General features: G+C 40.1%; 1 protein-coding gene across 1 annotated transcript in view; it reads left to right on the forward strand.

The window, feature by feature from the left end:
• selenoi (selenoprotein I) overlaps positions 1-24,955 on the forward strand; it is a 103,323-nt gene that overhangs the window by 15,432 nt on the left and 62,936 nt on the right. The window contains exon 4 of the mRNA XM_055873399.1: positions 758-832. Coding sequence (XP_055729374.1) covers positions 758-832 — 75 coding nt within the window. The remainder of the gene's footprint in view (positions 1-757; positions 833-24,955) is intronic.

Below are 24,955 nucleotides of genomic sequence, written 5' to 3' on the forward strand. Positions count from 1 at the left end.
GAAGTACTTGACTGGCCTGCAAAGAGCCCTGACCTCAACCCCATCGAACACTATTGGGATGAATAGGAACACCAACTGCGAGCCATGCCTAATCACCCAACATCAGTGCCCGACCTCATTAATACTCTTCTGGCTGAATGGAAGAAAGTCCCCGCAGCAATGTTCCAACATCTAGTGGAAAGCCTTCCCAGAAGAGTGGAGGCTGTTATAGCAGCAATGTTCCAACATCTAGTGGAAAGCCTTCCCAGAAGAGTGGAGGCTGTTATAGCAGCAATGTTCCAACATCTAGTGGAAAGCCTTCCCAGAAGAGTGGAGGCTGTTATAGCAGCAATGTTCCAACATCTACTGGAAAGCCTTCCCAGAAGAGTGGAGGCTGTTATAGCAGCAATGTTCCAACATCTACTGGAAAGCCTTCCCAGAAGAGTGGAGGCTGTTATAGCAGCAATGTTCCAACATCTAGTGGAAAGCCTTCCCAGAAGAGTGGAGACTGTTATAGCAGCAATGTTCCAACATCTAGTGGAAAGCCTTCCCAGTAGAGTGGAGGCTGTTATAGCAGCAATGTACCATCATCTAGTGGAAAGCCTTCCCAGTAGAGTGGAGGCTGTTATAGCAGCAATGTACCATCATCTAGTGGAAAGCCTTCCCAGAAGAGTGGAGGCTGTTATAGCAGCAGGTGTCCACATACTTTTGGTCATGCAGTGTATGTGGACTTATGTTTCCACAAAATAACTGATTTCAGTGTGTGTTTGTGTGTTAGCTGAAGGATACACTCATGTGCCAAGCTGGGTGTGGGTCGCTGCAGGACTTTTCAACTTCCTGGCGTATACACTGGGTGAGTACTGCTGTGTGTGTAGTGTGTGTGTGTGTGTGTGTGTGTGTACGCTAGGTAAGTTCTCTCATTGTAATTGTGTTTGACACCTGTTTTCATTAGCATCCAACACTAGTTCGTGGACATCGAGGCAAATTAGGTTTTTAGAGCGGGAGTCGTCTTATCGAGCGTTCAGAACAATATTCACACCTCTTGACTTTTTCCACCGTGCGTCGTCTTACAGCCTGAATTTAAAATGGACTAAATTGAGATTTGTTTACCCCACGATGTCAAAGTCAGTTCAGGAGTGAAAATGTGTTTAACAAGTCACATAATAAGTTGCATGGACTCTCGTACAATAATATTGTTCAACATGATTTTTGGAATAACTACCTTATATCTGTACCTACACATACAATAATATACAATTATCTGTAAGGTCCCTCAGTCGAGCAGTGAATTTCGAACACGGATTCAACCAAAAAGACCAGGGGGGTTTTAATAATAGGTTCTATGTGGCTCCATGACAGTAAGACGTTGTTGTTTTAATAATAGGTTCTAGGTGGCTCCATGACAGTAAGACGTTGTTGTTTTAATAATAGGTTCTATGTGGCTCCATGACAGTAAGACGTTGTTGTTTTAATAATAGGTTCTATGTGGCTCCATGACAGTAAGACGTTGTTGTTTTAATAATAGGTTCTAGGTGGCTCCATGACAGTAAGACGTTGTTGTTTTAATAATAGGTTCTATGTGGCTCCATGACAGTAAGACGTTGTTGTTTTAATAATAGGTTCTATGTGGCTCCATGACAGTAAGACGTTGTTGTTTTAATAACAGGTTCTATGTGGCTCCATGACAGTAAGACGTTGTTGTTTTAATAATAGGTTCTATGTGGCTCCATGACAGTAAGACGTTGTTGTTTTAATAATAGGTTCTATGTGGCTCCATGACAGTAAGACGTTGTTGTTTTAATAATAGGTTCTATGTGGCTCCATGACAGTAAGACGTTGTTGTTTTAATAATAGGTTCTATGTCGCTCCATGACAGTAAGACGTTGTTGTTTTAATAATAGGTTCTATGTGGCTCCATGACAGTAAGACGTTGTTGTTTTAATAATAGGTTCTATGTGGCTCCATGACAGTAAGACGTTGTTGTTTTAATAATAGGTTCTATGTGGCTCCATGACAGTAAGACGTTGTTGTTTTAATAATAGGTTCTAGGTGGCTCCATGACAGTAAGACGTTGTTGTTTTAATAATAGGTTCTAGGTGGCTCCATGACAGTAAGACGTTGTTGTTTTAATAATAGGTTCTATGTGGCTCCATGACAGTAAGACGTTGTTGTTTTAATAATAGGTTCTAGGTGGCTCCATGACAGTAAGACGTTGTTGTTTTAATAATAGGTTCTAGGTGGCTCCATGACAGTAAGACGTTGTTGTTTTAATAATAGGTTCTAGGTGGCTCCATGACAGTAAGACGTTGTTTTAATAATAGGTTCTATGTGGCTCCATGACAGTAAGACGTTGTTGTTTTAATAATAGGTTCTATGTGGCTCCATGACAGTAAGACGTTGTTGTTTTAATAATAGGTTCTATGTGGCTCCATGACAGTAAGACGTTGTTGTTTTAATAATAGGTTCTATGTGGCTCCATGACAGTAAGACGTTGTTGTTTTAATAATAGGTTCTATGTGGCTCCATGACAGTAAGACGTTGTTGTTTTAATAATAGGTTCTATGTGGCTCCATGACAGTAAGACGTTGTTGTTTTAATAATAGGTTCTAGGTGGCTCCATGACAGTAAGACGTTGTTGTTTTAATAATAGGTTCTATGTGGCTCCATGACAGTAAGACGTTGTTGTTTTAATAATAGGTTCTATGTGGCTCCATGACAGTAAGACGTTGTTGTTTTAATAATAGGTTCTAGGTGGCTCCATGACAGTAAGACGTTGTTGTTTTAATAATAGGTTCTAGGTGGCTCCATGACAGTAAGACGTTGTTGTTTTAATAATAGGTTCTAGGTGGCTCCATGACAGTAAGACGTTGTTGTTTTAATAATAGGTTCTATGTGGCTCCATGACAGTAAGACGTTGTTGTTTTAATAATAGGTTCTAGGTGGCTCCATGACAGTAAGACGTTGTTGTTTTAATAATAGGTTCTATGTGGCTCCATGACAGTAAGACGTTGTTGTTTTAATAATAGGTTCTAGGTGGCTCCATGACAGTAAGACGTTGTTGTTTTAATAATAGGTTCTAGGTGGCTCCATGACAGTAAGACGTTGTTGTTTTAATAATAGGTTCTAGGTGGCTCCATGACAGTAAGACGTTGTTGTTTTAATAATAGGTTCTAGGTGGCTCCATGACAGTAAGACGTTGTTGTTTTAATAATAGGTTCTAGGTGGCTCCATGACAGTAAGACGTTGTTGTTTTAATAATAGGTTCTAGGTGGCTCCATGACAGTAAGACGTTGTTGTTTTAATAATAGGTTCTATGTGGCTCCATGACAGTAAGACGTTGTTGTTTTAATAATAGGTTCTAGGTGGCTCCATGACAGTAAGACGTTGTTGTTTTAATAATAGGTTCTATGTGGCTCCATGACAGTAAGACGTTGTTGTTTTAATAATAGGTTCTAGGTGGCTCCATGACAGTAAGACGTTGTTGTTTTAATAATAGGTTCTATGTGGCTCCATGACAGTAAGACGTTGTTGTTTTAATAATAGGTTCTAGGTGGCTCCATGACAGTAAGACGTTGTTGTTTTAATAATAGGTTCTAGGTGGCTCCATGACAGTAAGACGTTGTTGTTTTAATAATAGGTTCTATGTGGCTCCATGACAGTAAGACGTTGTTGTTTTAATAATAGGTTCTAGGTGGCTCCATGACAGTAAGACGTTGTTGTTTTAATAATAGGTTCTATGTGGCTCCATGACAGTAAGACGTTGTTGTTTTAATAATAGGTTCTAGGTGGCTCCATGACAGTAAGACGTTGTTGTTTTAATAATAGGTTCTATGTGGCTCCATGACAGTAAGACGTTGTTGTTTTAATAATAGGTTCTATGTGGCTCCATGACAGTAAGACGTTGTTGTTTTAATAATAGGTTCTATGTGGCTCCATGACAGTAAGACGTTGTTGTTTTAATAATAGGTTCTATGTGGCTCCATGACAGTAAGACGTTGTTGTTTTAATAATAGGTTCTAGGTGGCTCCATGACAGTAAGACGTTGTTGTTTTAATAATAGGTTCTAGGTGGCTCCATGACAGTAAGACGTTGTTGTTTTAATAATAGGTTCTAGGTGGCTCCATGACAGTAAGACGTTGTTGTTTTAATAATAGGTTCTAGGTGGCTCCATGACAGTAAGACGTTGTTGTTTTAATAATAGGTTCTAGGTGGCTCCATGACAGTAAGACGTTGTTGTTTTAATAATAGGTTCTAGGTGGCTCCATGACAGTAAGACGTTGTTGTTTTAATAATAGGTTCTAGGTGGCTCCATGACAGTAAGACGTTGTTGTTTTAATAATAGGTTCTAGGTGGCTCCATGACAGTAAGACGTTGTTGTTTTAATAATAGGTTCTAGGTGGCTCCATGACAGTAAAACGTTGTTGTTTTAATAATAGGTTCTATTTGGCTCCATGACAGTAAGACGTTGTTGTTTTAATAATAGGTTCTATGTGGCTCCATGACAGTAAGACGTTGTTGTTTTAATAACAGGTTCTAGGTGGCTCCATGACAGTAAGACGTTGTTGTTTTAATAATAGGTTCTATGTGGCTCCATGACAGTAAGACGTTGTTGTTTTAATAACAGGTTCTATGTGGCTCCATGACAGTAAGACGTTGTTGTTTTAATAATAGGTTCTATGTGGCTCCATGACAGTAAGACGTTGTTGTTTTAATAATAGGTTCTATGTGGCTCCATGACAGTAAGACGTTGTTGTTTTAATAATAGGTTCTATGTGGCTCCATGACAGTAAGACGTTGTTGTTTTAATAATAGGTTCTATGTGGCTCCATGACAGTAAGACGTTGTTGTTTTAATAATAGGTTCTATGTGGCTCCATGACAGTAAGACGTTGTTGTTTTAATAATAGGTTCTATGTGGCTCCATGACAGTAAGACGTTGTTGTTTTAATAATAGGTTCTAGGTGGCTCCATGACAGTAAGACGTTGTTGTTTTAATAATAGGTTCTAGGTGGCTCCATGACAGTAAGACGTTGTTGTTTTAATAATAGGTTCTAGGTGGCTCCATGACAGTAAGACGTTGTTGTTTTAATAATAGGTTCTAGGTGGCTCCATGACAGTAAGACGTTGTTGTTTTAATAATAGGTTCTATGTGGCTCCATGACAGTAAGACGTTGTTGTTTTAATAATAGGTTCTATGTGGCTCCATGACAGTAAGACGTTGTTGTTTTAATAATAGGTTCTATGTGGCTCCATGACAGTAAGACGTTGTTGTTTTAATAATAGGTTCTATGTGGCTCCATGACAGTAAGACGTTGTTGTTTTAATAATAGGTTCTATGTGGCTCCATGACAGTAAGACGTTGTTGTTTTAATAATAGGTTCTATGTGGCTCCATGACAGTAAGACGTTGTTGTTTTAATAATAGGTTCTATGTGGCTCCATGACAGTAAGACGTTGTTGTTTTAATAATAGGTTCTAGGTGGCTCCATGACAGTAAGACGTTGTTGTTTTAATAATAGGTTCTAGGTGGCTCCATGACAGTAAGACGTTGTTGTTTTAATAACAGGTTCTAGGTGGCTCCATGACAGTAAGACGTTGTTGTTTTAATAATAGGTTCTATGTGGCTCCATGACAGTAAGACGTTGTTGTTTTAATAACAGGTTATAGGTGGCTCCATGACAGTAAGACGTTGTTGTTTTAATAATAGGTTCTATGTGGCTCCATGACAGTAAGACGTTGTTGTTTTAATAATAGGTTCTATGTGGCTCCATGACAGTAAGACGTTGTTGTTTTAATAATAGGTTCTATGTGGCTCCATGACAGTAAGACGTTGTTGTTTTAATAATAGGTTCTATGTGGCTCCATGACAGTAAGACGTTGTTGTTTTAATAATAGGTTCTATGTGGCTCCATGACAGTAAGACGTTGTTGTTTTAATAATAGGTTCTATGTGGCTCCATGACAGTAAGACGTTGTTGTTTTAATAATAGGTTCTATGTGGCTCCATGACAGTAAGACGTTGTTGTTTTAATAATAGGTTCTATGTGGCTCCATGACAGTAAGACGTTGTTGTTTTAATAATAGGTTCTATGTGGCTCCATGACAGTAAGACGTTGTTGTTTTAATAATAGGTTCTATGTGGCTCCATGACAGTAAGACGTTGTTGTTTTAATAATAGGTTCTATGTGGCTCCATGACAGTAAGACGTTGTTGTTTTAATAATAGGTTCTATGTGGCTCCATGACAGTAAGACGTTGTTGTTTTAATAATAGGTTCTAGGTGGCTCCATGACAGTAAGACGTTGTTGTTTTAATAATAGGTTCTAGGTGGCTCCATGACAGTAAGACGTTGTTGTTTTAATAATAGGTTCTATGTGGCTCCATGACAGTAAGACGTTGTTGTTTTAATAATAGGTTCTATGTGGCTCCATGACAGTAAGACGTTGTTGTTTTAATAATAGGTTCTAGGTGGCTCCATGACAGTAAGACGTTGTTGTTTTAATAATAGGTTCTAGGTGGCTCCATGACAGTAAGACGTTGTTGTTTTAATAATAGGTTCTATGTGGCTCCATGACAGTAAGACGTTGTTGTTTTAATAATAGGTTCTATGTGGCTCCATGACAGTAAGACGTTGTTGTTTTAATAATAGGTTCTATGTGGCTCCATGACAGTAAGACGTTGTTGTTTTAATAATAGGTTCTATGTGGCTCCATGACAGTAAGACGTTGTTGTTTTAATAACAGGTTCTATGTGGCTCCATGACAGTAAGACGTTGTTGTTTTAATAATAGGTTCTATATGGCTCCATGACAGTAAGACGTTGTTGTTTTAATAATAGGTTCTATGTGGCTCCATGACAGTAAGACGTTGTTGTTTTAATAATAGGTTCTAGGTGGCTCCATGACAGTAAGACGTTGTTGTTTTAATAATAGGTTCTATGTGGCTCGATGACAGTAAGACGTTGTTGTTTTAATAATAGGTTCTATGTGGCTCCATGACAGTAAGACGTTGTTGTTTTAATAATAGGTTCTATGTGGCTCCATGACAGTAAGACGTTGTTGTTTTAATAACAGGTTCTAGGTGGCTCCATGACAGTAAGACGTTGTTGTTTTAATAATAGGTTCTAGGTGGCTCCATGACAGTAAGACGTTGTTGTTTTAATAACAGGTTCTAGGTGGCTCCATGACAGTAAGACGTTGTTGTTTTAATAATAGGTTCTAGGTGGCTCCATGACAGTAAGACGTTGTTGTTTTAATAACAGGTTCTAGGTGGCTCCATGACAGTAAGACGTTGTTGTTTTAATAATAGGTTCTATGTGGCTCCATGACAGTAAGACGTTGTTGTTTTAATAACAGGTTCTAGGTGTCTCCATGACAGTAAGACGTTGTTGTTTTAATAATAGGTTCTATGTGGCTCCATGACAGTAAGACGTTGTTGTTTTAATAATAGGTTCTAGGTGGCTCCATGACAGTAAGACGTTGTTGTTTTAATAATAGGTTCTAGGTGGCTCCATGACAGTAAGACGTTGTTGTTTTAATAATAGGTTCTAGGTGGCTCCATGACAGTAAGACGTTGTTGTTTTAATAATAGGTTCTAGGTGGCTCCATGACAGTAAGACGTTGTTGTTTTAATAATAGGTTCTATGTGGCTCCATGACAGTAAGACGTTGTTGTTTTAATAATAGGTTCTAGGTGGCTCCATGACAGTAAGACGTTGTTGTTTTAATAATAGGTTCTATGTGGCTCCATGACAGTAAGACGTTGTTGTTTTAATAATAGGTTCTATGTGGCTCCATGACAGTAAGACGTTGTTGTTTTAATAACAGGTTCTAGGTGGCTCCATGACAGTAAGACGTTGTTGTTTTAATAATAGGTTCTAGGTGGCTCCATGACAGTAAGACGTTGTTGTTTTAATAACAGGTTCTAGGTGGCTCCATGACAGTAAGACGTTGTTGTTTTAATAATAGGTTCTAGGTGGCTCCATGACAGTAAGACGTTGTTGTTTTAATAACAGGTTCTAGGTGGCTCCATGACAGTAAGACGTTGTTGTTTTAATAACAGGTTCTATGTGGCTCCATGACAGTAAGACGTTGTTGTTTTAATAATAGGTTCTAGGTGGCTCCATGACAGTAAGACGTTGTTGTTTTAATAATAGGTTCTAGGTGGCTCCATGACAGTAAGACGTTGTTGTTTTAATAATAGGTTCTATGTGGCTCCATGACAGTAAGACGTTGTTGTTTTAATAACAGGTTCTAGGTGGCTCCATGACAGTAAGACGTTGTTGTTTTAATAATAGGTTCTAGGTGGCTCCATGACAGTAAGACGTTGTTGTTTTAATAATAGGTTCTAGGTGGCTCCATGACAGTAAGACGTTGTTGTTTTAATAATAGGTTCTAGGTGGCTCCATGACAGTAAGACGTTGTTGTTTTAATAATAGGTTCTATGTGGCTCCATGACAGTAAGACGTTGTTGTTTTAATAATAGGTTCTAGGTGGCTCCATGACAGTAAGACGTTGTTGTTTTAATAATAGGTTCTAGGTGGCTCCATGACAGTAAGACGTTGTTGTTTTAATAATAGGTTCTAGGTGGCTCCATGACAGTAAGACGTTGTTGTTTTAATAATAGGTTCTAGGTGGCTCCATGACAGTAAGACGTTGTTGTTTTAATAATAGGTTCTAGGTGGCTCCATGACAGTAAGACGTTGTTGTTTTAATAATAGGTTCTATGTGGCTCCATGACAGTAAGACGTTGTTGTTTTAATAATAGGTTCTATGTGGCTCCATGACAGTAAGACGTTGTTGTTTTAATAATAGGTTCTAGGTGGCTCCATGACAGTAAGACGTTGTTGTTTTAATAATAGGTTCTAGGTGGCTCCATGACAGTAAGACGTTGTTGTTTTAATAATAGGTTCTAGGTGGCTCCATGACAGTAAGACGTTGTTGTTTTAATAATAGGTTCTAGGTGGCTCCATGACAGTAAGACGTTGTTGTTTTAATAATAGGTTCTATGTGGCTCCATGACAGTAAGACGTTGTTGTTTTAATAATAGGTTCTATGTGGCTCCATGACAGTAAGACGTTGTTGTTTTAATAATAGGTTCTATGTGGCTCCATGACAGTAAGACGTTGTTGTTTTAATAATAGGTTCTATGTGGCTCCATGACAGTAAGACGTTGTTGTTTTAATAACAGGTTCTAGGTGGCTCCATGACAGTAAGACATTGTTGTTTTAATAATAGGTTCTATGTGGCTCCATGACAGTAAGACGTTGTTGTTTTAATAATAGGTTCTATGTGGCTCCATGACAGTAAGACGTTGTTGTTTTAATAATAGGTTCTATGTGGCTCCATGACAGTAAGACGTTGTTGTTTTAATAATAGGTTCTATGTGGCTCCATGACAGTAAGACGTTGTTGTTTTAATAATAGGTTCTATGTGGCTCCATGACAGTAAGACGTTGTTGTTTTAATAATAGGTTCTATGTGGCTCCATGACAGTAAGACGTTGTTGTTTTAATAATAGGTTCTATGTGGCTCCATGACAGTAAGACATTGTTGTTTTAATAATAGGTTCTATGTGGCTCCATGACAGTAAGACGTTGTTGTTTTAATAATAGGTTCTAGGTGGCTCCATGACAGTAAGACGTTGTTGTTTTAATAATAGGTTCTATGTGGCTCCATGACAGTAAGACGTTGTTGTTTTAATAATAGGTTCTATGTGGCTCCATGACAGTAAGACGTTGTTGTTTTAATAATAGGTTCTATGTGGCTCCATGACAGTAAGACGTTGTTGTTTTAATAATAGGTTCTAGGTGGCTCCATGACAGTAAGACGTTGTTGTTTTAATAACAGGTTCTATGTGGCTCCATGACAGTAAGACGTTGTTTTAATAACAGGTTCTATGTGGCTCCATGACAGTAAGACGTTGTTGTTTTAATAATAGGTTCTATGTGGCTCCATGACAGTAAGACGTTGTTGTTTTAATAATAGGTTCTATGTGGCTCCATGACAGTAAGACGTTGTTGTTTTAATAACAGGTTCTATGTGGCTCCATGACAGTAAGACGTTGTTGTTTTAATAATAGGTTCTATGTGGCTCCATGACAGTAAGACGTTGTTGTTTTAATAATAGGTTCTATGTGGCTCCATGACAGTAAGACGTTGTTGTTTTAATAATAGGTTCTATGTGGCTCCATGACAGTAAGACGTTGTTGTTTTAATAATAGGTTCTATGTGGCTCCATGACAGTAAGACGTTGTTGTTTTAATAATAGGTTCTAGTTGGCTCCATGACAGTAAGACGTTGTTGTTTTAATAATAGGTTCTAGGTGGCTCCATGACAGTAAGACGTTGTTGTTTTAATAATAGGTTCTAGGTGGCTCCATGACAGTAAGACGTTGTTGTTTTAATAATAGGTTCTATGTGGCTCCATGACAGTAAGACGTTGTTGTTTTAATAATAGGTTCTATGTGGCTCCATGACAGTAAGACGTTGTTGTTTTAATAATAGGTTCTATGTGGCTCCATGACAGTAAGACGTTGTTGTTTTAATAATAGGTTCTATGTGGCTCCATGACAGTAAGACGTTGTTGTTTTAATAATAGGTTCTAGGTGGCTCCATGACAGTAAGACGTTGTTGTTTTAATAATAGGTTCTAGGTGGCTCCATGACAGTAAGACGTTGTTGTTTTAATAATAGGTTCTAGGTGGCTCCATGACAGTAAGACGTTGTTGTTTTAATAATAGGTTCTATGTGGCTCCATGACAGTAAGACGTTGTTGTTTTAATAATAGGTTCTAGGTGGCTCCATGACAGTAAGACGTTGTTGTTTTAATAATAGGTTCTATGTGGCTCCATGACAGTAAGACGTTGTTGTTTTAATAATAGGTTCTATGTGGCTCCATGACAGTAAGACGTTGTTGTTTTAATAATAGGTTCTATGTGGCTCCATGACAGTAAGACGTTGTTGTTTTAATAATAGGTTCTATGTGGCTCCATGACAGTAAGACGTTGTTGTTTTAATAATAGGTTCTATGTGGCTCCATGACAGTAAGACGTTGTTGTTTTAATAATAGGTTCTATGTGGCTCCATGACAGTAAGACGTTGTTGTTTTAATAATAGGTTCTATGTGGCTCCATGACAGTAAGACGTTGTTGTTTTAATAATAGGTTCTATGTGGCTCCATGACAGTAAGACGTTGTTGTTTTAATAATAGGTTCTATGTGGCTCCATGACAGTAAGACGTTGTTGTTTTAATAATAGGTTCTAGGTGGCTCCATGACAGTAAGACGTTGTTGTTTTAATAATAGGTTCTATGTGGCTCCATGACAGTAAGACGTTGTTGTTTTAATAATAGGTTCTATGTGGCTCCATGACAGTAAGACGTTGTTGTTTTAATAATAGGTTCTATGTGGCTCCATGACAGTAAGACGTTGTTGTTTTAATAATAGGTTCTATGTGGCTCCATGACAGTAAGACGTTGTTGTTTTAATAATAGGTTCTAGGTGGCTCCATGACAGTAAGACGTTGTTGTTTTAATAATAGGTTCTATGTGGCTCCATGACAGTAAGACGTTGTTGTTTTAATAATAGGTTCTATGTGGCTCCATGACAGTAAGACGTTGTTGTTTTAAAAATAGGTTCTATGTGGCTCCATGACAGTAAGACGTTGTTGTTTTAATAATAGGTTCTATGTGGCTCCATGACAGTAAGACGTTGTTGTTTTAATAATAGGTTCTATGTGGCTCCATGACAGTAAGACGTTGTTGTTTTAATAATAGGTTCTATGTGGCTCCATGACAGTAAGACGTTGTTGTTTTAATAATAGGTTCTATGTGGCTCCATGACAGTAAGACGTTGTTGTTTTAATAATAGGTTCTATGTGGCTCCATGACAGTAAGACGTTGTTGTTTTAATAATAGGTTCTATGTGGCTCCATGACAGTAAGACGTTGTTGTTTTAATAATAGGTTCTATGTGGCTCCATGACAGTAAGACGTTGTTGTTTTAATAATAGGTTCTATGTGGCTCCATGACAGTAAGACGTTGTTGGCAGAATATATGGATGTAGTTCAATACATAATTAATATAATTATATTATATATTATTATATATTATTATTATTATATATTATTATTATTATATATTATTATATTATATATTATTATATATTATTATATTATATATTATTATATTATATATTATTATATTATATATTATTATATATTATTATATTATATATTATTATATTATATATTATTATATTATATATTATTATATATTATTATTATTATATATTATTATATTATATATTATTATATATTATTATATTATATATTATCATATATTATTATATTATATATTATTATATATTATTATATATTATATATATAATTCACCAATTCATTACTCGGTAGTTCAATACATAATTAATATAATTCACCAATTCATTACTCGGTAGTTCAATACATAATTAATATAATTCACCAATTCATTACTCGGTAGTTCAATACATAATTAATATAATTCACCAATTCATTACTCGGTAGTTCAATACATAATTAATATAATTCACCAATTCATTACTCGGTAGTTCAATACATAATTAATATAATTCACCAATTCATTACTCGGTAGTTCAATACATAATTAATATAATTCACCAATTCATTACTCGGTAGTTCAATACATAATTAATATAATTCACCAATTCATTACTCGGTAGTTCAATACATAATTAATATAATTCACCAATTCATTACTCGGTAGTTCAATACATAATTAATATAATTCACCAATTCATTACTCGGTAGTTCAATACATAATTAATATAATTCACCAATTCATTACTCGGTAGGCCAAATATCAGGTTGTAAATCCCAGCTGTCCTGGTACGTTGTTTTCTGCCTCCATTCAGTTTCAGTTTCAATGACTCGATATTCTGGACTAAACGTACGACTAACTGAGGCTGGGAACGTCAATACAATCGACCTAGCAATGATCACAAGTCAGTCACAGCTTATCTATTTACGTAGGTCTTTATGTAGCAAGCTAAAAACACACAGAGCCTAACTAGCTAGTTGCTGGGAGGATGTCATGCCATTGGAGGAGTGGGTGAGTAACCAACTTTTCCTCTCATTGTTTTTTGTGGCTATAGCTAGAAATGCAGGTGTCATTTTAGTTAGCTAGCAAGAAATGTGAATCACTTTGGTTAGCTAGCTGTGCTTAACTTGAACGACTTTTATCCACAGTTAGCATATCTCATAGTTGTCAATCAAATGTATTTGGCATCGATCAAATGGGTGGCCAGGCAAGTTCCCATTCAGTTGTCAAAACGTGGGTTGGGACAGAAGCAGGTCGCCTAGTGGTTAGAGGGGGATGCAGGTAGCCTAGTGGTTAGAGTGTTAAGCCAGTAAACGAAAGTTTGCTAGATCGAATCCCGGAGCTTACACTCACACCTGTGTTAACAAGAGAATCACTGACATGATGTCAGCTGGTCCTTTTGTGGCAGGGCTGAAATGCAGTGGAAATGTTTTTGAGGGATTCAATTCATTTTAATGGCAAAGAGGGACTTGCAATTAATTGCAATTCATCTGATTACTCTTCATAACATTCTGGAGTATATGCAAATTGCCATCATACAAACTGAGGCAGTAGACTTTGTGAAAATTAATATTTGTGTCATTCTCAAAACTTTTGGCCTCGACTGTAGACTTGTTTATGTGCGTTTTTTATTTATTTATTTATTTCACCTTTATTTAACCAGGTAGGCTAGTTGAGAACAAGTTCTCATTTGCAACTGCGACCTGGCCAAGATAAAGCATAGCAGTGTGAACAGACAACAACACAGAGTTACACATGGAGTAAACAATAAACAAGTCAATAACATGGTAGAAAAAAGAGAATCTATATACAATGTGTGCAAAAGGCATGAGGTAGGCAATAAATTGAATAATTACAATTTAGCAGATTAACACTGGAGTGATAAATCATCAGATGATCATGTGCAAGAAGAGATACTGGTGTGCAAAAGAGCAGAAAAATAAATAAATAAAAACAGTATGGGGATGAGGTATGTAAATTGGGTGGGTAGTTTACAGATGGACTATGTACAGCTGCAGCGATCGGTTAGCTGCTCGGATAGCAGATTTTTAAAGTTGTTGAGGGAGATAAAAGTCTCCAACTTCAGAGATTTTTGCAATTCGTTCCAGTCGCAGGCAGCAGAGAACTGGAAGGAAAGGCGTCCAAATGAGGTTTTGGCTTTGGGATGATCAGTGAGATACACCTGCTGGAGCGCGTGCTACGGGTGGGTGTAGCCATCGTGACCAGTGAACTGAGATAAGGCGGCACTTTACCTAGCATAGCCTTGTAGATGATTGTTGCTAACGTTACTTTGCTACCTGCCAACTTTACGGTTTTTACTTTTTAATTAGCGATGATATTTTTAGTTTTTCCCCTCGCTCTACTTTTTTCATTAAACTTTTCCACCCCGGACGCTTTATCTGGACGTGGTTCGTCAGGACCTCCACCAGCCGAAGCTAAGTAGTAACATTAACATGATGTCTTCTAATTGCAGTCGCTGTACTCATAATATACAGGAGAACGATCGCCTCACGGCGAGGATAGCTCTGCTGCAAGCCCAGCTTCAGACGCAATCGTTAGGCAAGAGTCATTTCCGTGTAGGAAAGGATGAAACAGCGTCTGTGCCACCAGTAAGTACAGATAGTAGTATAAATCCCCTCGCACGGTCCCCGCAGCCGGACAACTTTCTCATGGCTTCTGGAGGGAAATGCTGTAGGAATGTTCAACCGGTGTCGCTCATTCAACCGACAAAAACTCTCAACCGGTTCTCCCCATTTAAGCAGCGAGTCGGAGGCCGAGCCTTCTCTGGTCTCTACTCCTCCCGTTACGGGGTCTGAGACGACGAAGCCTCCCACCATTTAGCTCTGACAAATTGAAAACCCTAGTCATTGGCGACTCCATTACCCGCAGTATTAGACTTAAAAGGATTCATCCAGCGATCATACACTGTTTACCAGGAGGCAGGGCTACCGACGTTAAGGCTAATCTGAAGATCATACACTGTTTACCAGGAGGCAGGGCTACCGACGTTAAGGCTAATCTGAAGATGGTGCGGGCTAAAGCTAAAACTGGCGAGTGTAGAGTGTAGAGAGTATAGAGATATTGTTATCCACGTCGGCACCAACGATGTTAGGATGAAACAGTTAGAGGTCACCAAGCGCAACAGAGCTTCAGCGTGTAAATCAGCTAGAAAGATGTGTCGGCATCGAGTAATTGTCTCAGGCCCCCTCCCAGTTAGGGGGAGTGACGAGCTCTACAGCAGAGTCTCACAACTCAATCGCTGGTTGAATCTTCGTAATTTTGCGAAAATCTGAAACTTTCTGTCCAAAAATGATGCAGAAAAATGTATCCATGCTTTTTTTCCTTCTAGATTAGACTACTGCAATGCTCTACTTTCCGGCTACCCGGATAAAGCACCAAATAAACTTTAGTTAGAATCCTGGCTAGAACCAATAAAAATTTGATCATATTACTCCCGTGCTAGCCTCTCTACACTGGCTTCCTGTTAAGGCTATGGCTGATTTCAAGGTTTTACTGCTAACCTACAAAGCACTACATGGGCTTGCTCCTACCTATCTTTCCGATTTGGTCCTGCCGTATGTACCTACACGTACGCTACGGTCACAAGACGCAGGCCTCCTTACTGTACCTAGAATTTCTAATCAAACAGCTGGAGGCAGGGCTTTCTCCTATAGAGCTCCATTTTTTTGGAATGGTCTGCCTATTCACACGAGAGGTGCAGACTCGGTCTCAACCTTTAAGTCTTTATTGAAGACTCATTTCTTCAGTAGGTCCTATGATTGAGTGTATTCTGGCCCAGGGGTGTGAAGGTGAACAGAAAGGCTCTGGAGCAACGAATCGCCTTGCTGTCTCTGCCTGGCCGGTTCCCCTCTCTCCACTGGGATTCTCTGCCTCTAACCCTATTACAGGGGCCGAGTCACTGGCTTACTGGTGCTCTTCCATGCCGTCCCTAGGAGGGGTGCGTCACTTGAGTGGGTATAGTCACTGACGTGATCTTCCTGTCCGGGTTGGCGCCCCCCTTAGGTTGTGCCATGGCGGAGATCTTTGTGGGCTATACTCGGCCTTGTCTCAGGATGGTAAGTTGGTGGTTGAAGATATCCCTCTAGTGGTGTGGGGGCTGTGCTTTGGCAAAGTGGGTGGGGTTATATCCTTCCTTCCTATATCCATTCTTTCTTTCTCTCTCTCGGAGGACCTGAGCCCTAGGACCATGCCTCAGGACTACCTGGCCTGATGACTCCTTGCTGTCCCCAGTCCACCTGGCCGTGCTGCTGCTCCAGTTTCAACTGTTCTGCCTGCGGCTATGGAACTCCGACCTGTTCACTGGACGTGCTACCTGTCCCGGACCTGCTGTTTTGGACTCTCTCTCTCCCGCACCTGCTGTCTCTAACTCTGAATGATCGGCTATGAAAAGCCAACTGACATTTACTCCTGAGGTGCTGACCTGTTGCACCCTCGACAACCACTGTGATTATTATTATCTGACCCTGCTGGTCATCTATGAACGTTTGAACATATTGGCCATGTTCTGTTATAATCTCCACCCGGCACAGCCAGAAGAGGACTGGCCACCTCTCATAGCCTGGATCCTCTCTAGGTTTCTTCCTAGGTTCTGGCCTTTCTAGGGAGTTTTTCCTTCTACAGCTGCGTTGCTTGCTGTTTGGTGTTTTAGGCTGGGTTTCTGTACAGCACTTTGTGACATCGGTTGATGTAAAAAGGGCTTTATAAATACATTTGATTGATTGTTTTGATATGCGCAATGCCACGCGTCGGCTGGAGTGGTGTAAATCTCTTCTCTATCGGACTCTGGAGCAACACGTTCTCTGGAGGGAAGAGTCACGCTTCACCATCTGGCGGACGAATCTGGGTTTGGCGGATGCCAGGAGAACGCTACAGGCCCCAATGCATAGTGCCAACTGTAAAGTTTGGTGGAGGAGGTATAATGGTCTGTGGCTGTTATTCATGGTTCGGGCCCATTAGTTCCAGTGACGGGAAATCTTAACGCTACGGTGACATTCTTGATTATTCTTTGTGACAACAGTTCGGGGGAACGCCATTTCCTGTTTCAGTATGACAATGCCTGCGTGCACAAAGGAAGATCCATGTGGAACTTGACTGGCCTCGACAGAACCTTGACCTCTAACCCCGTTGAACACCTTTTGGAACGCCGACGAGCGAACAACAACAACCTACGGAGCCAAATCGCCCAAATCATCTAAAGTCACGCTGTTGATGCTGCCTGTAAACACAAAGTCCAGTTCAAAGTGAATGATGGCAGGCCCGTGTGGTAAATGTCTAACTGTAGCTCTGATTGGCTATGGCGCACCGGTCTGTTTAGACTCCGGTCCTGGACAAGACAGATGTTTTTATTAGGTTTTATTTACTGCAGTGTAGGGCTGACCCCATTTAGTCGACTGGTCGATCGATAGGCTGTTGGTCGACCGAGATTTCTTTGTCGAGCAGCAGCAGAACACGTGTTTTTTTTCATGGTGTACAAGACACCTGTCTGAGTGGACTGATCCATTGTAGAAGCCGTCCATCAGTCTAAGACACGTGGTACTGAAATTGTTCAATAGTTATAATGCCGAAGAACAATGGTGCAACAGTAATAGAAATAAAATGGTTTTATAACAAATGGGCGTTCTCCCGCTTTGGATAGTGGTCCGCGGTTCTGAAACACATCCGTGAGCTGTTGAGTTGGCGCCTTTTGCAAGACCAGGTTGCTATGTGCATAATAGCAGTTAACCAGTATATTGGACCAGGTTGCTAGTTAACCAGTATATTGGACCAGGTTGCTAGTTAACCAGTATATTGGACCAGGTTGCTATTTGTATAATAGCAGTTAACCAGTATATTGGACCAGGTTGCTAGTTAACCAGTATATTAGACCAGGTTGCTATGTGCATAATAGCAGTTAACCAGTATATTGGACCAGGTTGCTAGTTAACCAGTATATTAGACCAGGTTGCTATGTGTATAATAGCAGTTAACCAGTATATTGGACCAGGTTGCTAGTTAACCAGTATATTGGACCAGGTTGCTAGTTAACCAGTATATTGGACCAGGTTGCTAGTTAACCAGTATATTGGACCAGGTTGCTATGTGTATAATAGCAGTTAACCAGTATATTGGACCAGGTTGCTAGTTAACCAGTATATTGGACCAGGTTGCTAGTTAACCAGTATATTGGACCAGGTTGCTAGTTAACCAGTATATTGGACCAGGTTGCTAGTTAACCAGTATATTGGACCAGGTTGCTAGTTAACCAGTATATTGGACCAGGTTGCTATGTGTATAATAGCAGTTAACCAGTATATTGGACCAGGTTGCTAGTTAACCAGTATATTGGACCAGGTTGCTATGTGCATAATAGCAGTTAACCAGTATATTGGACCAGGTTGCTAGTTAACCAGTATATTGGACCAGGTTGCTAGTTAACCAGTATATTGGACCAGGTTGCTATGTGTATAATAGCAGTTAACCAGTATATTGGACCAGGTTGCTAGTTAACCAGTATATTGGACCAGGTTGCTAGTTAACTAGTATATTAGACCAGGTTGCTATGTGTATAATAGCAGTTAACCAGTATATTGGACCAGGTTGCTAGTTAACCAGTATATTGGACCAGGTTGCTAGTTAACCAGTATATTGGACCAGGTTGCTAGTTAACCAGTATATTGGACCAGGTTGCTATGTGTATAATAGCAGTTAACCAGTATATTGGACCAGGTTGCTAGTTAACCAGTATATTGGACCAGGTTGCTATGTGTATAATAGCAGTTAACCAGTATATTGGACCAGGTTGCTAGTTAACCAGTATATTGGAACAGGTTGCTAGTTAACCAGTATATTGGACCAGGTTGCTATGTGTATAATAGCAGTTAACCAGTATATTGGACCAGGTTGCTAGTTAACCAGTATATTAGACCAGGTTGCTATGTGTATAATAGCAGTTAACCAGTATATTGGACCAGGTTGCTAGTTAACCAGTATATTGGACCAGGTTGCTATGTGTATAATAGCAGTTAACCAGTATATTGGACCAGGTTGCTAGTTAACCAGTATATTGGACCAGGTTGCTATGTGTATAATAGCAGTTAACCAGTATATTGGACCAGGTTGCTAGTTAACCAGTATATTGGACCAGGTTGCTATGTGTATAATAGCAGTTAACCAGTATATTGGACCAGGTTGCTAGTTAACCAGTATATTGGACCAGGTTGCTATGTGTATAATAGCAGTTAACCAGTATATTGGACCAGGTTGCTAGTTAACCAGTATATTGGACCAGGTTGCTAGTTAACCAGTATATTGGACCAGGTTGCTATGTGTATAATAGCAGTTAACCAGTATATTGGACCAGGTTGCTAGTTAACCAGTATATTGGACCAGGTTGCTAGTTAACCAGTATATTGGACCAGGTTGCTATGTGCATAATAGCAGTTAACCAGTATATTGGACCAGGTTGCTAGTTAACCAGTATATTGGACCAGGTTGCTAGTTAACCAGTATATTGGACCAGGTTGCTAGTTAACCAGTATATTGGACCAGGTTGCTATGTGCATAATAGCAGTTAACCAGTATATTGGACCAGGTTGCTAGTTAACCAGTATATTGGACCAGGTTGCTAGTTAACCAGTATATTGGACCAGGTTGCTAGTTAACCAGTATATTGGACCAGGTTGCTATGTGTATAATAGCAGTTAACCAGTATATTGGACCAGGTTGCTAGTTAACCAGTATATTGGACCAGGTTGCTAGTTAACCAGTATATTGGACCAGGTTGCTAGTTAACCAGTATATTGGACAAGGTTGCTAGTTAACCAGTATATTGGACCAGGTTGCTAGTTAACCAGTATATTGGACCAGGTTGCTATGTGTATAATAGCAGTTAACCAGTATATTGGACCAGGTTGCTAGTTAACCAGTATATTGGAGAACAATGCAGCAGAGTTAGGAGAAAGGATAACAGCCCTTGGCTTAATTGTCAAAGATTTTGAAATACATATTTTTTATTTACTTATCCTTTATTCAACTAGGCCAGGCAGTTAAGAACAAATGTGTATTTACAATGGCAGGTGTAGAGCTTACAGTGAAATGCCGAATACAACAGGTGTAGTAGACCTCACAGTGAAATGCTGAATACAACAGGTGTAGTAGACCTTACAGTGAAATGCTGAATACAACAGGTGTAGTAGACCTCACAGTGAAATGCTGAATACAACAGGTGTAGTACACCTCACAGTGAAATGCTGAATACAACAGGTGTAGACCTCACAGTGAAATGCTGAATACAACAGGTGTAGTAGACCTCACAGTGAAATGCTGAATACAACAGGTGTAGTAGACCTTACAGTGAAATGCTGAATACAACAGGTGTAGGTAGACCTCACAGTGAAATGCTGAATACAACAGGTGTAGGTAGACCTCACAGTGAAATGCTGAATACAACAGGTGTAGTAGACCTCACAGTGAAATGCTGAATACAACAGGTGTAGTAGACCTTACAGTGAAATGCTGAATACAACAGGTGTAGACCTCACAGTGAAATGCTGAATACAACAGGTGTAGGTAGACCTCACAGTGAAATGCTGAATACAACAGGTGTAGTAGACCTTACAGTGAAATGCTGAATACAACAGGTGTAGTAGACCTCACAGTGAAATGCTGAATACAACAGGTGTAGTAGACCTTACAGTGAAATGCTGAATACAACAGGTGTAGACCTCACAGTGAAATGCTGAATACAACAGGTGTAGTAGACCTTACAGTGAAATGCTGAATACAACAGGTGTAGTAGACCTTACAGTGAAATGCTGAATACAACAGGTGTAGTAGACCTCACAGTGAAATGCTGAATACAACAGGTGTAGTAGACCTCACAGTGAACTGCTGAATACAACAGGTGTAGTAGACCTCACAGTGAAATGCTGACTTACTAACCAACAATGCAGTTTAAAAAAAATCTGATAAGAATAAGAAATGAAAGTAACAAGTAATTAAAGAGCAGCAGTAAAATAACAATAGTGAGAATATATACAGGGGGTACCGGTACAGAGTCAATGTGGAGGCTATATACAGGGTATTACGGTACAGAGTCAATGTGGAGACTATATACAGGGGGTACCGGTACAGAGTCAATGTGGAGGCTATATACAGGGGGTACCGGTACAGAGTCAATGTGGAGGCTATATACAGGGTGTACCGGTACAGAGTCAATGTGGAGGCTATATACAGGGGGTACCGGTACACAGTCAATGTGGAGGCTATATACATGGTATTACGGTACAGAGTCAATGTGGAGGCTATATACAGGGGGTACCGGTACAGCGTCAATGTGGAGGCTATATACAGGGGGTACCGGTACAGAGTCAATGTGGAGGCTATATACAGGGTATTACGGTACAGAGTCAATGTGGAGGCTATATACAGGGTATTACGGTACAGAGTCAATGTGGAGGCTATATACAAGGGGGTACCGGTTAGTTGACGTAATATGTACCTGTAGGTATAGTTTTTAAAGTGACTATGCATTGATAATAACAGAGAGTAGCAGCGGTGTAAAAGAGGAAGGCAATGCAAATAGTCTGGGTAGCTGTTTGATTAGCTGTTCAGGATTAGGTGACAGACTAACAGGAGTCTTATGGCTTGGGGGTAGAAGCTGTTTAGAAGCCTCTTGGACCTAGACTTGGCACTCTGGTACCGCTTGCCGTGTGTTAACAGAGAGAACAGTCTATGACCAGGGTGGCTGGAGTCTTTGACAATTTTTAGGGCCTTCCTCTGACACCGCCTGGTATAGAGGTCCTGGATGGCAGGCAGCTTGGCCCCAGTGATGTACCGGGCCGTTCACACTACCCTCTGTAATACCTTGCGGTCGAGCAGTTGCTATACCAGGCAATGATGCAACCCGTCCGGATGCTCTCGATGGTGCAGCTGTCGAACCTTTTGAGGATCTGGGGACCCATGACAAATATTTTCAGTATCCTGAGTGGGAATAGGATTTGTCATGCCCTCTTCACGACTGTCTTGGTCTGTTTGGACCATGTTAGTTTGTTGGTGATGTGGACACCAAGGAACTTGAAGCTCTCAACCTGCTCTACTGCAGCCCCGTTGATGAGAATGGGGGCATGCTCGGTCCTTCTTTTCCTATAGTCCACAATCATCACCTTTGTCTTGATCTCGTTGAGAGAGAGGTTGTTGTCCTGGCACCACACGGCCAGGTCTCTGACCTCCTCCCTGTAGGCTGTCTCATCGTTGAGGGAGAGGTTGTTGTCCTGGCACCACATGGCCAGGTCTCTGACCTCCTCCCTATAGGCTGTCTCGTTGTTGTCCGTGATCAGGCCTACCACTGTTGAGTCATCGGCAAACTTGATGATGGTGTTGGAGTCGTGCCTGGCCATGGATTCATGAGTGAACAGGGAGTACAAGAGGGGACTGAGCACGCACCCCGTGTTGACGATCAGCGTAGCGGATGTGTTGTTACCTACCCTTACCACCTGGGGGCGGCCCATCAGGAAGTCCAGTATCCAGAGGGACTGTGGTTTCCTGCTTAAAACATGTTGGTATTACAGACTCAGTCAGGGAGAGGTTGAAAATGTCAGTGAAGACACCTGCCAGTTGGTCAGCTCAGAGTACAGGTGTACATGTCGTAGCAATTTCCTGTATTACCAAACGAGGAGAGTTAAAAACCACACACCAGTCAGAGTTATACTTAAACTCCATCTTTAATAAAATGAGCTTTACAGGAAATTGCCACGACAGTACACGTCCTGGTAATCCCTGTGGCTCAGCGTCCTTGTGAATGTTGACCTGTTTAAAGGTCTTACTCACATGGTTCTTAGTTTGCAAGCCCTTCCACATCTGGCGAGCGTCAGAGCCGGTGTAGTACGATTCAATCTTAGTCCTGTATTGACGCTTTGCCTGTTCATTTGGTGGGCGTAGTGGGATTCCTGACGCTTTGCCTGTTCATTTGGAGGGCGTAGTGGGATTCCTGACGCTTTGCCTGTTCATTTGGAGGGCGTAGTGGGATTCCTGACGCTTTGCCTGTTCATTTGGAGGGCGTAGTGGGATTCCTGACGCTTTGCCTGTTCATTTGGAGGGCGTAGTGGGATTCCTGACGCTTTGCCTGTTCATTTGGAGGGAGTAGTGGGATTCCTGACAACCTCAGCTACCATCCCAGTCCTGGACCTCTACATCCGCCGCGGTTGGGCCCGGCTGCTGGATCGTCAGAAGTCTGATTGACTTGGCCCGGCTCCGCCGTGGTTGGCTTCGCCGTGGTTTGGCCCTGCTCCGCCGTGGTTGGCTTCGCCGTGGTTTGGCCCGGCTCCGCCGTGGTTGGCTTCGCCGTGGTGGGGCCCGGTTCCGCCGTGGTGGGGCCCGGTTCCGCCGTGGTGGGGCCCGGCTCCGCCGTGGTTGGGCCCGGCTCCGCCATGGTTGCGCCCCTGCTCATTCATGTGAAATCCATAGATCAAAGATTTTAAACTTGTTGCGTGTATATCTACAGAAGACAAATCTGTCATTTATCATTTCATTAGTGTTTAAATCTGTCTTCTGTTGCCTGTTTGGTTAATATCCTACTGATTTCTGTCAACACTAAGCCTCATGCAACCACAACATTTCAGATAAACAATTTCACAAATGTGTCTGTTTTTATTCTTTGCTGTGCTAATGTCTTTACACGTTGTTTCTTTAGAACAGCCTCTGGTATTATTTATCATTTCATTAGTGTTTACGCTGTTCCAAGTAGTCAGACAAATCATATTTATAATAATATTAACCCTGCTTTTTCTCCTTCATTATTACCATTATTATTGTGATCATCATTATAATAAGTAGTGTCATTATCATTAGTAGACTTAGTATAGAACCACAAGGTCATTATCATTAGTAGACTTAGTATAGAACCACCAGGTCATTATCATTAGTAGACTTAGTATAGAACCACCATGTCATTATCATTAGTAGACTTAGTATAGCACCACCATGTCATTATCATTAGTAGACTTAGTATAACAGCCTTGTATAACCACCATAGCATTATCATTAGTAGACTTAGTATAGCACCACCATGTCATTATCATTAGTAGACTTAGTATAACAGCCTTGTATAACCACCATAGCATTATCATTAGTAGACTTAGTATAGCACCACCATGTCATTATCATTAGTAGACTTAATATAACAGCCTTCTATAACCACCATAGCATTATCATTAGTAGACTTAGTATAGCACCACCATGTCATTATCATTAGTAGACTTAGTATAGCACCACCATGTCATTATCATTAGTAGACTTAGTATAGAACCACCATGTCATTATCATTAGTAGACTTACATTAGAAACACCAGGTCATTATCATTAGTAGACTTAGTATAGAACCACCATGTCATTATCATTAGTAGACTTAGTATAGAACCACCATGTCATTATCATTAGTAGACTTAGTATAGAACCACCATGTCATTATCATTAGTAGACTTAGTATAACAGCCTTGTATAACCACCATAGCATTATCATTAGTAGACTTAGTATAGCACCACCATGTCATTATCATTAGTAGACTTAGTATAACAGCCTTGTATAACCACCATAGCATTATCATTAGTAGACTTAGTATAGCACCAACATGTCATTATCATTAGTAGACTTAGTATAACAGCCTTGTATAACCACCATAGCATTATCATTAGTAGACTTAGTATAGCACCACCATGTCATTATCATTAGTAGACTTAGTATAGCACCACCAGGTCATTATCATTAGTAGACTTAGTATAGAACCACCAGGTCATTATCATTAGTAGACTTAGTATAGAACCACCAGGTCATTATCATTAGTAGACTTACATTAGAACCACCAGGTCATTATCTTTAGTAGACTTAGTATAGA

Source organism: Salvelinus fontinalis, chromosome 20 (assembly GCF_029448725.1).
Source record: "Salvelinus fontinalis isolate EN_2023a chromosome 20, ASM2944872v1, whole genome shotgun sequence".
NCBI lineage: Eukaryota > Metazoa > Chordata > Actinopteri > Salmoniformes > Salmonidae > Salvelinus > Salvelinus fontinalis.